Source organism: Petaurus breviceps, unplaced genomic scaffold, assembly GCF_028583685.1.
Source record: "Petaurus breviceps papuanus isolate PSGF00001 unplaced genomic scaffold, PetGlider_PUasm1.0 90903, whole genome shotgun sequence".
NCBI classification, from domain to species: Eukaryota; Metazoa; Chordata; class Mammalia; order Diprotodontia; family Petauridae; genus Petaurus; species Petaurus breviceps.
In genome coordinates, this window is record NW_027187376.1 from 731881 (window position 1) to 748138 (window position 16258).

A 16258-nucleotide genomic window follows, 5' to 3' on the forward strand; every position below is an offset into this window, starting at 1 on the left:
TAAGGGCTGTGAAGTTGCAATATTACCTGAGAGTGTGTGCTTGAGAGGTCATTTCGGGCAGAGTCCCAAGGGAAGGGGAGGAGAGAAGTGAGGAAAGAAAAGGAGAGGGGTGGAGAAGTAGAGAGGAGAGGCAGGGAAAAGAGGAGAGGTGGAAGGAGAGATGAGAATAGAGGAGGAAAGGACAGGGGAGAGGAGGAGGAGGAGGAGGAGGAGGGAGAGAAAAGAGAGGGGAGAAGAGAGGGGAGAGAAGAAGAAAGAGGAGTAAGAGAGGAGAAGGAGGAGGAAGAAAGGAGGAGGAGGAAGAGGGGAGGGGAGGGGACAAGAGGGAGGGGGAGGACTGGTCTGAGGTCCCCTCCCTGTTTTTCTTTCTTTGTTCTCCAGCATTCCAAGAGTCTTGTTTATTTACTGTTGAATGCTTTATTATGGTAGAGTGCACGGATTTACCAATTATTCTGGACTCTGGACTAGAATTCCTAGGATAAAAAGCTTTGTTTTATTCTTGGTTCAAAGAATTCTGGGTCTGAAATTGGAGAATCTGGACTTGAACTTGGGGTCTCATCCTTCCTTACTAGCTGAGTAGCTGTGGACAAGTCCCTTCTCCTCTCTGGGTTCTAGTTTCTTTGTTCTTAAATAGAGGAGGTTGGGCTAAGCCATTCTCCATCCCACCTTGCAGCCGAAGCCCTGGGATCTTCTGAGTTTGAATCTTCTGTCCATGCTGTGGCCTGGCATGTTGTAATGGGGGTGGTAAACTCATGTAACCCAGTGGTTGGTTTGAGAAGGGCCTTCCAGAGGTCCTTCTCAAAATGGGCATTCCCTAGATCTCTTCAGTTTTCATAAAGGGCATACCACTGAACCTCTTTGCCCTTTTATAAGCCACATCCTTGAAAGGAAGAAGAATCTCAGTGCAATTCACCCCCTTTATTAAGTGTCCATGTCTTAGGCCTGAAAGTACAAAAGCACAATATTTCTTCTCTTCTCACCTAGTTTGCCACCTAACAAAGGGACTGTGTACACAAATAAGGGGCAGTTAGGTGGTCAGTGGATACAGCTTCAGGTCAGGAGGCAGGAAGACCTAAGTTCAAATGTGGACTCACTAGCTGTATGACCCTGGGCAAGTCACTTAACCCAGTATGCCTTCTTTTCCTCATCTGTAAAATGAGCTGGAGAAGGAAATGACAAACTACTCTAGTATATCTGCCAAGAAAATCCCATGAAGAGTCAGACATGACTGAAATGACTGAGCATCAACTTATGCAAATGGAAACTATGACACGGGGATGGGTGATAGAGTGCAAAGGCTAGGTCCAGGCAAAATGTTATGAGAAATATAAGGTGGGAAAAGGTCAGTTTCATGTTGGGGTAGGGAAAAAGACAGGAGAGGATTCATGTTGGGGGTGGCTCCCGGACCGAACCTTGGATGAAGGGAGAGACTTCAGTAGATTATAGAATCAGATTCTTCGGCTATGTAGTCCAGTCCCTACTGGAAAGGAATCACCACCATAATAAATGGTGTTCCAGCCTCTGCTTAAAGACCTCGAAGGAAGAGGAACTCGGCAGATGATTGTTTGAGAAGAACCCACTCCAGGCTCAGACAAACTACCCACTCCAGGCTCAGAGGTCTGGGCAGGAGCGGACTGGGAAAGTTTGGGGTGAGAGCAGAGAATGGAGAGGGGTCTTGTTTGGAGGGCACATGAATGGGAATGCTATGAGATAAGATAGCTGAGGTAGGTGGAAGCCAGGTAATGACAGGCCTTAAGGGACAGCATCAACACTTTATACTATGGTTAGAGCAAGGAAAGATTTTTGAATACAAGAGTGATGTGAACAGGGTATTACTTAGGGATGGTGATTCAGGTGGTGGGAAATGATGGGTGGAAGAGAATAGATTAATTATAACTGAAAGGTGTACATAATGCCTTAAGGTTTGCAAAGCTTTTTGTGTGTATTATTCTCATTGGACCTTCGCCATGATCCTTCTGAGGTAGGGAGGATGGGGATTATTAGCCTCCTTTTACAGGTGGAGGCTTAGGGGGTTAAAGGAATTTCTCAGGGTCATTTAAGTTGGTAAATAGCAGAGGCAGGATTCAAATTCAGGTTTTGCTTCACTCCATGCCCAGTACTCTTTCTACACTGTGCTGCCACTCAGAAAGAACAATTAGAAGGCTATTTCAATAGTCTAGGCAAGAGGAGATGAGGGTGGAGGGAAGTATACATACATACTATGTAATGACACTGTTCTAAGAACTTTACAAATATTATCTCATTTAATCTTCCCAACTCTGGGAAGAGGGTGCCATGATGATCTCCATTTTACAGTTGAAGAAACTGAGGCAGAAGTTACATGACTTGCCAAGGGTCACATAGCTAGTAAATGTTTGAGGCTGGATTTGAACTCAAAGCCTTCCTGACTATGACCTTATTAAAAGGTCTTTCAGGAAAAGCTTCTAGACACCCTCATGCTCTGTCTAGACACCCTATGCTCTATCCACCTTACCACCTAGCAGATAGGACAAGCTCTAGGGTCCTCCTCTGGTTCTCTGTCCTTTGCAGATGAGAGTGGAGAAGAAGGAACAGATGCCAGCTGTATCAGAGAGGGAGAATCCACAGGGTTTGTCAACTGGTTCAATGGGTGGAGAGAAGGGAATCAAAGATGATTTGGAGGTGATAATCCTTGGGAATTGAGAGGATGAGTAATCAAAAGGGCTGCTGAAGTTAGAGGGAGAGGAGGTCTGCTCTGTATTTCTCTATTGGTGTCTATGTTTTTTTAAAAAGTGTTTAGAAGGTGTAGTTTTATTGTTGTTCACAGGCATGTCCTATTCTTCCTGACCCTATGGACCATAGCACACCATCCCCCTTTATCCTCCACTGTCTCTCAAACAATGTCCAGGCTCATGTTCATTGTTTCCATGACACTATCTATCCATCTCATCCTCTGCTGGTCCCCTTCTCCTCTGGCCTTCAATCTTTCCCAATATCAGGGTCTTTTCCACTGGGTCCTGCCTTCTCATTGTGTGGCCAAAGTATTTAAGCTTCAGTTTCAGCATCCGTCCTTCCAGTGAATAGTAGTGAGCACGTAATAAATGCTCAGTGATGATGGTGGCGGCGGTGTTGTCAGGACACTTCTGGGCTTTCTCTATTCTTGAAAGAGGCAGAGGTGGTAGTGATTCTGATGGAGAAAGGAGGGGAGGAAAGTAAGAATGGCTGGTGTGTGATTGAAGTGCAAGTGGGCGTGAAGAGTAATAGGGCCGGTGAATGAATGGGCAGATTCACAGCTTCCTCAATTAGGCTGAGTGTCTTAATCTAGGGTTTCCAGTATCCTCCCTGGCCCACACTCCTTGGGTGGAGCGCTGGAGACGCAGGGGCCCCAAGGCTGGATGACTGATGTGTGTACTTCGGGGCTGGCTCTAGAGGAATGAGTACCAGGAACTCGTGATCTGGGGGTGGCTGGCTGGCTTCTATTCCTACTTCTGGTTTCTGCTACTAACTCTAGGTAGGTAGATAGGGAATAAGTATTTACTACTACTTGCCAGACATTGTGCTAAACATTTTTTTTTAAACAAAGATTATCTTATTTGTTCTTCACAACAGCTGCTCTAATTTATCCCCATTTTACAGATGAGGAAACTGAAGCAAACAGGATTAAGTGACTTGCCCAGGGCCATACAGCTAGTAAGTGTCTGAGGCTGGATTTGAATTCAGGTCTTCCTGACTCCAGGCCCATCATTCTATGCACTTTGATCCCTGCTACTGCCATGTTCCAGGCACTGTGCTAATTGCTTCAGATACAAAGAAAGGTAAAAGATAATCACTGATCTCAAGTGGTTCCCAGTCTAATAAAAGAGATAATATGCAGCCAACTATGTGCAAAAAAAAACTACATATAAGATAAACTCTCAATGGAGAGATGACCCTAGAAATAAGGAGGGTAGATTATGCTGAGACAGGATATGCTGGCCTCATCTCAGCATCCAGCACAGTGACCCATAAACAGTAGTTGTTTATAATTGTTTGTTGAATAAATAACTGGTTGGATGCCTGGTCATGCCTCTCATCCCTGGAACCTGAACCCCAGAGTCCAATTAATTTGACCCCTCAGGGTCCCAGGTGGCTGGTTCCCTGGGGAGCAGCTGGCCGGTTGGAATCTGGCAGCTTGTGTTCTCTGCGATGGATCTCTGGTGGTGCTGACTTCACCCTTGCTGTTTCAGGTCTTTCAGGACAGGCTTCTAGACACCCTCATATTGTTCTGCTAGCTCAACATTGTAGATGTTTGCTTTGAATGGTGCCCTGAATGCTGTGGGACAGCCTAGGGCAGCATAGTGGAATGGGAGGCAGGAGTCAGTGTGGTGATGGAATCAGACAGAGGTTTGGGGTTCAGTTCCCAGCTCTGCTAGGGTGACTTAGCCAAGTCCTTTCCTTGGACTATGCCTTGGTTTCTACATCTGTTACATGAAGGAGTTGGGCTAAAATGGTGTCTGAGGTGTTTTCAAGTTCTAAATTCTATGATTCTATATTTGCAAATCAGACATCAGAGAGAACCTCCTCACTCTTAGGGATGTGAAAAAATAGAAGACTAAAAGAAAATAAAGCAGCTACCACTTCTCTGGAGACCTCCCAGGATAGGTGAGCCCTCCTGCTTGATCTAGGCTAGGGGAAGGCATCCTGTTTGAAGGCAAGAGGAGAGACAAGATGGTCTGCCTGTCTAGAAGGACTCTAAGAGCCTTTTTATTTCCTTCACTCCACACTCAGAAAGAGGGACTCAGTACTAAGCCTACTAACATCAGAAAGGGAAGTTCAAGCTATGGGGATGGGGGAGGGGTGGTAGAGGGAATGGAGTTCTGAGGCATGCCCTGGAGTGGTGAGGGGATGGAGAAGAACCAAGTAGTAGGCAGGGCAAGGGTGGTGCAATGGGGTCAGGAAAACCTTGCTCAGCAGTATAGGACCTTGGCCAGCTGCAGAGCTGAGTCACAGAAACTGGACATTGGCTGGAAAATAGCTGTTGGAGGACAGGGACCAGGGCCAGGGTTAGGTCCTGGTTACACCCTTCCAGGTTACACCCAATCCCAGCCTTTCTTCTCTCCCTTCTCTTCCTTTGGAAAATACAGAGAAACCAAAGCCCTAGTGCTGACCCCTGAAGAAAGGGAGAGAGGGACATCGATATAGAAGATCAAGCGCCATTCCCCAATACACAAAATGGGCAAAGAACCTGAAAAAAGGACATGAAATTCTCAAGAGAAGAACTGTATCTGCAGTGCAGCTAGGTGGTGCAATGGATAGAGTACCATGCCTGAATTCAAATACAGCCTCAGGTGCTTACTAGCTGTGTGACCCTGGGCAAGTCACTTCACCTTATTTGTCTCAGTTTTCTCATTTGTAAAATGAGCTGGAGAGGAAATGCCAAACCACTACAGTATCTTTTCCAAGAAAACCTCAAATAGGGTCACAAAGAGTAGGACATGACTGAAAAAACTTCTCAACAACAACAAACTATCTGTAACTATATGGGAAAGTAACTCCAAATCATTCATGACATGCAAATTAAAATAACTCTGAGGCTTCATGTTATCCCCATTAAATTGGCCAAGATGCTAAAAAAAAAAAAAATGGAAATACTCAATGTTCAAGAATGTGGGATATCAGGCACACTAATAAGTTATTGTTGGGGTTGTGGATTGACCCAATTCTGGAAAATAATGTGGAATTAGTTGAGAAAAATTACTGAACTGTTTAAATCCTTTGACTGATAACTGGGCATTTACCCTACAGAAATCAAAGACAAAAACACTTTTTTTGGGGGGGGCGGGGGAAATGAAATCCCAAAGAGGAATAAATGAAAGACTTGAAGTAGGTCTTTGGGGTCTATTGTTTCATTTGATCCTCCCAATCACCATGAAGTAGAGGCTATCATTCTCTCCATTTTAAAGATGAGAAAAAGAGAAGTGACTTGGACCGGGTCACAAAGCTAGTAATAGGAATGTAGCTAATGTGTCATAAAAAAAGATGAATTTGAAGAATTCTGGAGAAAAAAAACATAGGAAAATTTGAATAAATTAGGGAAGATGAGCAGAACTAGGTGAACAGTATACTCAGTAACTGTAAACTTGTAAACTAACAACACCATAGAAAAATCACTTAATTCAAAATGAGTGTAATGACCAGTAGGGTATGCAGAGGTCAGGTGACTGACTCCAGCTGTCAAGTGACTCCAGATGTCACATATGAACAGACAATTGCTGTATTGGTTAGTTTTGCTGGACTGTTTTGATTTGTTAATGGAAAGGGTTATGGGATGGAGGGGGGGGAGGGAGGAAGGGTATACATAGAAATAATTGTGATGTACCAGGAAGATGAAAATTTTAAAGAGAAGTTAAGTGAGCTTTCCCAGAAGGATTTCGATAAGCCAAATTGTGACTGAGGGGTAGACCCACAGTGGGGGCTTAGGAATTTTCACCAAGCTTCTGGGCAGAGGATTGGGGATTGATTGGTTTCCGAGGGTTCACCTTACCTCGGGCAGCAGTCTCCCATCCCACAGTGTCCCCATTTGTTTCCATCTCTCTCGGATTCTAGCTCCACCAACACCAAACAACCAAGGCAGGAAACCTCACCTCTCCACTCCTGAGTCTAGGAGAGGAAGAATGACAAAATGCCTTTGCTGAGCAACTGGGCTGTGGGGCTGGGCCCTCGAGGAACCGGGGGTGGGGGCTGGGGGCCCAGGGTGGGCTGGGGACATTCCAGGCAGAGGGGAACCCGCTAGGAAATTTGATTCCTGCTTCTGGCAGTGGGAGGGTGGAAAGAGAGACCTGTATGTGTATGAGTGTGCTGTGGGGCAGCGGCCCTGCCTGCATGTGCCTCTCAGTCTGTGTCCAGGTGCCTACCTATGGGTATCTTGTGTGACTGTGTGTGGCGAGTGTCTCCCAGGTCTGTCCTTGGGTCCCTTGGAGGGGGCTGGCTAGGTGGAAGTGCTGGGTGCCTCTTGAACTTGTGAGTTTCTCTGCTCTGCCTGCCAAGTCGAGCCCCTAGAGGAGATGGATGAGGGAAGAGGGAGAGCGGAGAGAGGAGTGGGAACCCGGGGCAGTTCTGGGCCGGCGGGTGGGCCGGGGTCTAGTCTGAAGCCGAGATGGTGGAGTGGCTGGGAGGTGGGCAGCTGCAGGCGGTCTGTGGTCGGGGCAGCGGGGTGGGTAGGGGGCGGGCCCCATACCTGAGGCCCTCGGCCACCTCTGCTTCTGGCCGGGGGCCAGCGTGGGAAGCTGGGCCCCCTCCCCCAGCAGCAGCAGCAGCAGCCGCCGCTGCCAGGGCGCTCTGGGCTCCCTAGGCTGCGCCCAGCATGGGGCTCGTCCGCCTGCTAAGTCCCTGATTGTCCCCGCGGTCCCGGGATCTTGGGGGGTGAGCTTCGACAAGCCACCCTTCATTCATTCTTCCCCTAACCCCCTCCCCATTCCGCGCTCCCCGCTCCCCTCCCTCCTGCTTTCGGGATTGCGGGCGAGGGTGGGAGGAGATTTCTCCTGAGTTTCCATTTCATAGCTCGCGGCTACAAACTTTCTTTCTGTGTCTCGCTCTCTTGCAGTCTGCAGCTTCTCCTGTCATCGGAAATGCGAGGCCAAGGTAAGGGGGCCGGGCGGCCGGAGGCGAATTCTTGGGGAGAGGGCTGGGCTGGGTTCTTCTGGACTCGGGGGGAGACGGAGGCAGACGCCGGGGGCGGTGCCCAGGCCGCCCCCCTCCTTCCTTTGTTTATGCTAAGCGGCCCGGGGATGAGAGGGAGAGTGTAGGCCAGGAGGTCAAGGTGAAGGCCACTCCACTGGAGGCTGGCAGCTGCCCAGAGGCTGGGGGGCTTCCTAGCTTCGCCTGGCGTTCGGCCGGGGGCGGGGGACCTTGTCGCCGGAGGCAGAGACAGGGGGGACGGAGAACGGTAACTGCAGGCTGGGGGGGAGCAATGCCTGGGTTGTTTGCTCCGGGGGAAGGGGGCACCAAGGGAAGGGGGAATGGAAAGAGAGAGGCTCTTGAGATGGTATTTCTCCACGTTTGCTAGTGGGGGGTTGGGCTGGGGGGAAATGGTTAGAAGGTAAGTGGCAACTCTTTTAAGTAGAAATGAATCCTGTTGAATGCCCTCTCTTCCAGGTGGGAACCTAGCCTTCAAAAACTCAGGTGTGGGGAGCAGACAGTCTGAATGGGAAGGAGGGAGGAGGGTGGATGAGTGAGTGAATGTTGTAAAATCCTTTGACTTTACCCATCTCTGATATGAACTCTGTTCCAGCCACTTTATCAAGGTTCTCAGTTTCCCTACGACATAAGAGGCCTATTCAGTGGGGCGGTGAGGCAGTAAAAGAGGGAGGGGGTCTGTTTTCCAGCCAGGTTGACAGTTTCCCTATTTCCCATCTCCTCAGGCCTGAGACAGGGGGCTGTCTCTCTGAGGTGATAGGGGTGATACCGGAAAGGTGTTGACAGGCAGATGGATTATTGCATTTGGGGTAGCTTGGAAGGAAGCCTTTCTGTAAGGTTTCACCACTCTCCCTTCCCTTATCTTCTGATATAAGTTCAGTGTGTCCCTTCTTGCCTTCACCTGACCACCCCAAGCCAGGTGCAAGCTTGCCTTACCGTCCCAGTAGGAGCCTGCCCCCAAAAGTATGGTGAATGGAGATTTATAGGAAGGGGGAAGTAATACAGCTTTTCAGAGAGCTGTGTTGGGCAGGTGTGGACTCACTTGCAGGCACTTATGCTCAGAGAGAATGTGCCCCTCAGTTCTCCACTTTCACTGCCCAGCCCTTTCCTTCTCTTTCGGAAGTAGGAATGTGTCTTTCATTTCTCTCAACGTCTTCCTCTTTTCTCCTGCCCCTTCAGAACAGTCTTTCTGTCTGAGCTTCAGGATCTTCCTGTTTGTCTTATCTCTCCAAACTAATCACTCTTCCTGAAGCTGGCTGCACCTGTTTCTCTTGACTTGATGATGATATCCCAGCCATTCCTAAGTCCCTGTGCGGCCACTCACCCTCTATCCTTCCCAGCCACGCCCCACTTTCCTCCTGCTACTCCCTAATCACAGGAAGTTTTTTTTCCTGATCTATTCCTACCCTTTCTTCTCTCATCCTAGCTGTGGCATAGATGCAGGTGAATCTAAAGGAAAAAACTTCTAGACAGTGAAGAGTATGAACATCCAGGAAAAGAACAGTCAGAATATATGTTTTTGACTGGAGGAGGCACCTGGAGAGGGACAGACCAACAGAGCAACAGTCACACAGACAGAGGACATGTTTTAGAGGACCGTTCTCTCCTAGGAAACCAGACCCAGTAGTTTTCTGAACTCTACCCTGGCTGACAAATTTATTTCCAGAAACCATAGTTCTTCTAAGCCACCCTAGCCTTTTTTCACTGTCAGATGAACCCTTAATGATCTGTGTTTGGGGCCTGGCTTTTTGGACCAGTGTCTTAGAACTCTTAGAACACCCTAGTCAGAGAAGATCCTCCAGCTCCAGGAAGTTTAGGGGAAGTGAGTATCTCTTTTTGGGGGCCAGAGTGTCTCATTTTGAAAACTGTATTTCCTTTTCTGAGGGTTTTCTTGGTAAGGAGAGGATACACTGTGACATATGTACTGTGTTTATTTCTCCAGCCTTATCTGTCCTCCTTCAAGCATTTCCACACCCTTTCTTCAAAAACTTTTTAAGAAGAATATGAAGAAAAACATTTTTTTCCAATTCTTCCCCACCTTACTCATCCCTTACTTCATTGCTAGTAATTTCTTCCCTATGACTTCTGCATGATGGAAAGGGTAGAGGGTCCAAGCACCTGAACCTGTTATGCTATGACTGGACAAATCTTGTTGCCTCTCAGAACCTATTTCCTCACTTGTAAAAGAGAGGTTTAATTATACTTGCCCTTCCTGTACCATAGGATTTGTGGGCAGAGTACTTTGTATAGTGGCATGTAAATGTACATTAATATTATTACTGTTATTATTATCCATTATACTGTAATTTCAGCCCACATTCACCACCTCTTCTAGGTCAATGATTGTGCCCCATCCCATGGCAATTCCCCAAATTGCATTCTACCACATCTACCCCCCTCCACCACAAAGCTGTCTCTAGGATTCAGCTGCATGGCATCCAGAGGGAAACTGAGTCATAGAGCCTGGAAATGTACAGAAATGATCTTTATGCAGACTTACACCCTTTTCCTTCTTTTCTACTGTGCTGCCCGGTTTAATTGTAGTAGACAGTCCATCTTTTAGGATTTTTTGAGAAGGCAAGAACTTGGACCCAACCTGGTACCACCAGCTAGGGTATGGAAATTTGAACCTATACTTTAAGTGTATGCATATGTAAAGAGATGGGTCTTAGAAGGAGTGACAGTGCATAAGAGAGAAATAAGCAACAGCAAAGACTCAGATCATAATTTCTAGAAGATGTAAGATCTCCTGATCTAGTTTCAAATGAGGAACTGATGTCCAGAGAGGGGAAGTATCATAACAGTTGGAAGGAACCTTGGAGAAGCTCTGGGCTAGTCACTTCATCTTACACATGGGGAAACTGAGGCTCACAAGCAAAGTTTTGTCTAAGGGCATATGGATAATAAGTAGTAAAGCTGAGATTTGAACTCAGATTCTCTAGGCACCAAACCAGTAAGCTTTTGCTCAGGTTCACCTAGTCTGTAATTAGCAGAGCTGGATTTAAACAGAGGTCTTCAGATTTCTAAATCCTGGGCTTCAGTAATCATACCACATTGTCTCCTGCTTCTCTCTGAATGATGCTCCATGCTCCCTCCCTCTCCCTCAGCTCTCACCTTTAACTCAGTCCCTATTTGGGAAATGTCTCCTGCCCCCATCTTTAGAAATCTTAGGCAGGTCACATAATTTAGAATTGGAAAGGATCTTGGATATCATCTCATCCAGTCACCTCATTTGACAGGTGAGGAAACTGAGGCCAAGAGAGTTGAAGGATTCAAAGCCAAGATCTTGGATTCCAGTTTGGTCCTATTTCCCCCCCACAAATCTGCCTCTGAGTTTCTTTTTGCCTTCTATGTCTTCCTGGTCCTACCCTAGCAGAAATAAGGGAACGGGTGGGAGGTGGCCAAAGGAATGTCAAGGAGGACAATGGGTAGAGTCTTGTCTATTAGGATAGATGTGACTGAGAAACTAATGGAGAATCCCTGAGTCTTTAGGCTATTAGGGATCTCCTGTACAGATCTTATTCCAATTCCCAATCATTCATCTTCAGCAAAAGGGATTCCCTGGGCTCCTTCTGTTACATATTCTGGCACCTTGTCCTTGTTCTCATCTCCAAATTGTCCCAGCCTTTATTAGTATTTGATATGCATACCTAACTGGTAAGACTAATGTTTTTCCTAGCCTGTTTCAGTGGACCTTAGGAGTTAGAAAGCTTGGATTTGAATCCTGACTCAGACACTAAGTGCTTTTGTGCCTGTGTTCAAGTCATTTAACTTCTCTCAGTTTTCTCTGTAAAATGACTGTGAGAATAGGGATACTAATTATATAGTTATTCTGAGGAAAGCACACTGTAAACCTTGAAATGCTATACAAAAAGGGTCGATTATAATTTTTTATTTGTATAAGACTTTTTTGTTTGTTTTGACCTATTATTTAATTAGTGTGGAGAATTAGAAAATAATTTTTAGTCTTAGGTAGTTGCCTGGGGGCATTGAGAGATTAAGTAACCTGCCCAGGGCTCTTATAGTATGAATAAGAGTCAAGACTTGAACCCAAGCCTGTCTTCTTCCTCTGCCAGTCTGTTAACCAGTAATTGTCCCTCATGTCTGACATATGTATTGTTTTTATTTCCAACTTTCCTATCTTCCTTCAAGCATTTCCACACCCTTTCTTCAAAAACATTTTAAGAAGAATATTAAGAAAAACAATTTTTTTCCAATTCTTTCCCCACATTTGTTTTTTCTCCTCCTCCTATCTTGAAACATCAACCGTGACTGTCAGTAAAGCTTTGTGAAGTAGAATATCCCCTCTTCATACTAGGGCAGGCAGAGAGTTAAATGAAAGGCTCCAACAGTTGCTTGTCCCAGGCAGGAGTGGGGAGTGGCTAAAGAGAAGACATAATCGGTCCTTACACCTTTATCCCTGCTCAACTCCCTGCCCTCTCACTTTGCTTTTCCCTTGGTTTCTTTCTTCCACTGCTCTTGGGCTGGGGATGCCCATCCCTAGGAAAGACAAGCAGTGATAAAGGGACTCTAGCCTGTTTATTCTTTTCCAGACTGGAGGTATTTTGGTCCTGAGACTTGAAAACAAAAGATACACGTAAACTCTCATCTTTCATCACTCTACTATCCCCTTATTTGCCTTTCCCTGTGTCTCAGACATGTATTCAATCTTCCCTTAGCCTTTTCTTTCCTCTTTATTTTTCAAATAGTCTTTAAGTCTATGCAGTGAGGAACAGTAAAGGAAGAAGAATGTTTAGTTGTGGATTCCAGGGAACTTTGCCACTGATTGCTGTGTAACTAGGTACTGGTCATTGCCTCTTCTGAATAAATAGGGATGATAAACTTTATGGTAAAGGTTGCTTAAGGCAGTATGGATCAAGCTCTGATACTTGCAAGAATTCCCTGCCTCCCTCTAATGCTCCATTCTAAAATGGAAACAAACCCAAGATGAAATAAAAAACTCTAGCGGAAATTGTATCTTTATTTCTCCGCATCATGACATCTAAGCTTTTAGAGGACAGGGACCGTGTCTGTCATTTTCTTTGTCAAGACCTAGTACAGTGACTGGCACATAGTAGGTGCTTAACTTGTGACTGGCTGACTGCTGCAGTCTTATAGTAACTCACATTTATGTCTCAATTTGTGGTTGTAGAGCACTTTGTAGAGTGTGATACTTTTAAAATAGGGAAGGATTTCCTCACTGTTAGGATGTTCTTCCTCATGCCTGAACTGTGCTGCTATGTCATCCTTGGTATTGTTATTGTAACTGCACCTTTACCTAATAAACAGAGCCTGGAAGTCCCTTATTCACTTCTTCCTCTAACCCTTTTTTCCTCTGAGCAGAATCAACCTAGTTTCCTTAACTTGGCTGATAGATAAAGAAAGATAATGTTAGAGATAAAGAGCTCATTAGCTAGGAGAGAAAAAAGATGCAAGATAAAGAGGGTAGTGAATGAATTGCATCCATAGCGGGACCTGCGATTAATGATGATAGCTCATGTCTTTGAAGATGCTTTTTTGGACGGGGTCCTGTTTTCATTGTGATTGGTGGGGTGGCGGTGGCATAGACTGGGGACCCCCAAGATGAAATTATTTCCTGTCTAGTGGGGAGGGAAAAGACCCTAAGAGGCTTGAGAGAAGCCATAGACTCTATCTGCGTGGGTCTGAGATTCCTCCCTCCCCTAACCTTCCAAAGTTCCTGTCCTCCTCCATCAGAGAAAGGAAAATGGTCGCTCAGGTGCTGGGGAGTAAAGCAAGACCTGGAGGGGTTGTAAGGTAGGAAGATGAGTATATCATATAATCTGTATTTGTGCACACACCTCCCTCCCTTGTCCCTGCTGCCCCGCCCCACTTCTGGAGGAGAGGGTGACGTCTGAGCTATGAGTGGCTTCTCATTCCCAAGGAATGCAGCTCGAAAAGGTCTCATATTTTTCAGCATTTCTGACTCTGGGGCTGTGTAAACATCACATGGGGATTTTGCTGTATCTGAGAGACCTGCTGGAGTTTTTAATAAAAGGGGGAGGTGGGAGGTAGGAAGACAAAAAAGGGACAGAGCGATGGCAAGCCAAACCAAGGCAGAGAGGGAACGTGTAGAGGAAGGAAAGAAGGAAGACAAAATCTCAAGATCATGTTGAAACACGAAACATGGTGAAATATGTTTGAGGAAACAAAGGTCCCAGAATTCTCACTGAGAAGTGTGAGGGAGCCTGTGAGAGGCTGTGGGTCTGTCTGGGTGGGGAGGAGCCGGGAAGGGCAGGGGGCATGGGTAGGGGAGGGCTCTCTGTGGCCACGAGGCAGCCCGGGTAGAGTGGCACATGGTTGGTGGCATTCTTCTGGGCCCTAGTTCAAGCAGAATCAGGCTGGCTTAGTGGAAAGAACACAGAATTTGGCATCTAAGGACAGGGGTTCACGGTAACCCCCTCACAGCCCAGACTTCACCCTCTCCTCCAGAAGGACGGTGGAGTGGCAGAGGCAAGGAGTGTGTATGCCCAAATACAAATATATTATTTACTCACCTTCCTACTTTATGACCTCTTAGGATCTTGCTTAACTCCCCAACACCTGAGGGACCATTTTCCTTTCTCTGATGGAGAGGGAGTTTCAGGGAGAGGGAAGTCAGCCCCATAGCGGCTCTTCTCAAGCCTGTTAGTTTGTTTTTTGATTCCCACTAGACAAGAACTAGTTGGGGGTGTGACCAAAGGAAGGCCCTTAACCTCTCTGGACCTCCCTTTTCTCATCTGTAAAATGAGGCAGTTGGACTTTATAATCTCCAGCCTCTAGCCCTTCCAATCCTAAATCCTGCAGTCGTACCATCTGACGCATAGCCAGACCAGGGTCTCTAAGAAGCCTCTGACCTGAGAGAGAGCCCATGAGGAAACAGTGCTTGGCTCGAATGTCTTCTCACACCAACTCGTGGGACTTGGGTGTGTGTGGGGGGCACAAGAGTAGATTTTTCAGTGTGATATCTCATAAGTGCACATATTCTTGATGCCAGAAAATCACATTCCCCATGTGTTTGTTTTGTGATAAATCAATTGCCTGGTGCTGTGGTGAAGGCTCGGAGCCTTAGGCAGACTGACGTACAGGGACATATACATACGGTGCATACTTTCTCCAACCTTGCCTGAGGTGCCCAGATGCTTTGTTCCTACTCGACTTCGGCAAAGAGTTTGGGACTTATGGGTCCGTGGTTAGGGCAGCAAATCCCGCTCCCTTGTGGAGCTGGTTGCTGGGGTCATACTGGTGGCCACTTTGCCTTTTGGTCTGGTAATAGTTTTGTATATCTTTAATGAGCAATTGTACCTCTCCCTCTCCTGCCAGCAGCTCTTGGGGGGAAAACGTTGTTTGTCCCAGAAGGGACTCTCTTTGTACCCTGTGTATCTGTGTGTTGGGGAGGCGAAGGGGAAGAATAACATTTATCAAGCGCTTGGCTCATAACAACTTGGTAAGGTAGGCAGTCCAAGTATTGCTTTATTTTATCCCCATTTTATAGATGAGAAAACTGAGACTCAGAGGTTAAGTGACTTGGCTAAGGAAAGGTAAAGATGGCTGCCCTAGAATAAAGTCTTTTGTCTGGATATGGGAGCAGAGCCTTCTCTCCTGTCCAGGATCTTGGCTACTCTAGGTGATGAAAGAACCAGAGTCATCCTTATAAATTTCCCATTACTCCCTGCCGTAACAACGTAGCCCTGGGATGACTCTGGTGGACCCCACTTTCTCTAATAAACTGGCCTTCAGAGACCCCACAATAACAAATAATGTTCAGTTCTGAGAGATTTCACAGTTATGGGTGCTGGTCGCCATTTGCCTTTCTTGTACAGACCAGCATGACGGTGGGTGCCCATGTACCTCACCTTTCACTTGCAGAGGTATGGCAGCCTCACCCACCCTGCACTCACATTTCTAAATGCTCTTCCCTTACCTCCCCATCTCCTCCAGAACTGGGCACACTGTTTTTCCCATTCCTGGACTTTTGCTGCCTCTGTGAATTTTTTCCTTCCTTTGTCCTCCCTACCTGGCTGATCATTGACTTTGCTCTGGGTGGCCTGAGGTGGGGCTGTGAAGCCTGAGGGATGTTAGCAGGGGGTCATTAGGAGTGGAGGGGTGTGTGTCCTTGGGGTGCAGTCAAGCAGAGAGCCAGTCACCGATTAACCCCCCTGGCCTGCTTCCTCCAGAGCTGAACCAGGCGTTAAAGTGGAAGGTGTCAGACCTGTGCACTGAGTGAGTGTCTGAGCACCCGGGCTAGCTTTGCACTGAGAAGGTAGAAGTCTGTTAAGATGTCATCTGAGGGGGCATGATGAAAGCTCCTCCCTCAGAAAAAAATTGGACCTACTCTCTAGAGGCTACACTGCCCAGTAAGAATCCCATACATTCATATGCTTATAGACTGACTTCGAGTTGGAAGACACTTTGGGAAGATCTTATCCAAGCTTATTTTACATATGGAGAAACTGATGCCAGCCCTGAAAGGGTGAATGACTTACCTGTGATAAGGTAGTAAATGACAGAGCTGGAGTTTTGAAATTAAGTAAACACTTTCACAGCACTGTAGAATCTCAGTTGGAAGGGACTTCAGTGAGCATTCAGTCCAACCTGTACCTAACCA

General features: G+C 46.6%; 1 protein-coding gene across 13 annotated transcripts in view; it reads left to right on the forward strand.

Moving 5' to 3' along the window:
- TNS1 (tensin 1) overlaps nt 1-16258 on the forward strand; it is a 262454-nt gene that overhangs the window by 23749 nt on the left and 222447 nt on the right. For 8 of the 13 annotated variants that reach the window (XM_069075165.1, XM_069075166.1, XM_069075167.1 and 5 more), the window contains exon 3: nt 7562-7599. The exons of 1 other annotated variant lie outside the window; for it this stretch is intronic. In XM_069075165.1, the coding sequence (XP_068931266.1) occupies nt 7562-7599 (38 nt within the window). Of the gene's footprint in view, nt 1-6849; nt 6979-7263; nt 7381-7561; nt 7600-7752; nt 7904-16258 lie in introns of those variants that run through there. 4 more of the 13 variants (XM_069075172.1, XM_069075175.1, XM_069075173.1 and 1 more) reach the window with 3 other exon arrangements.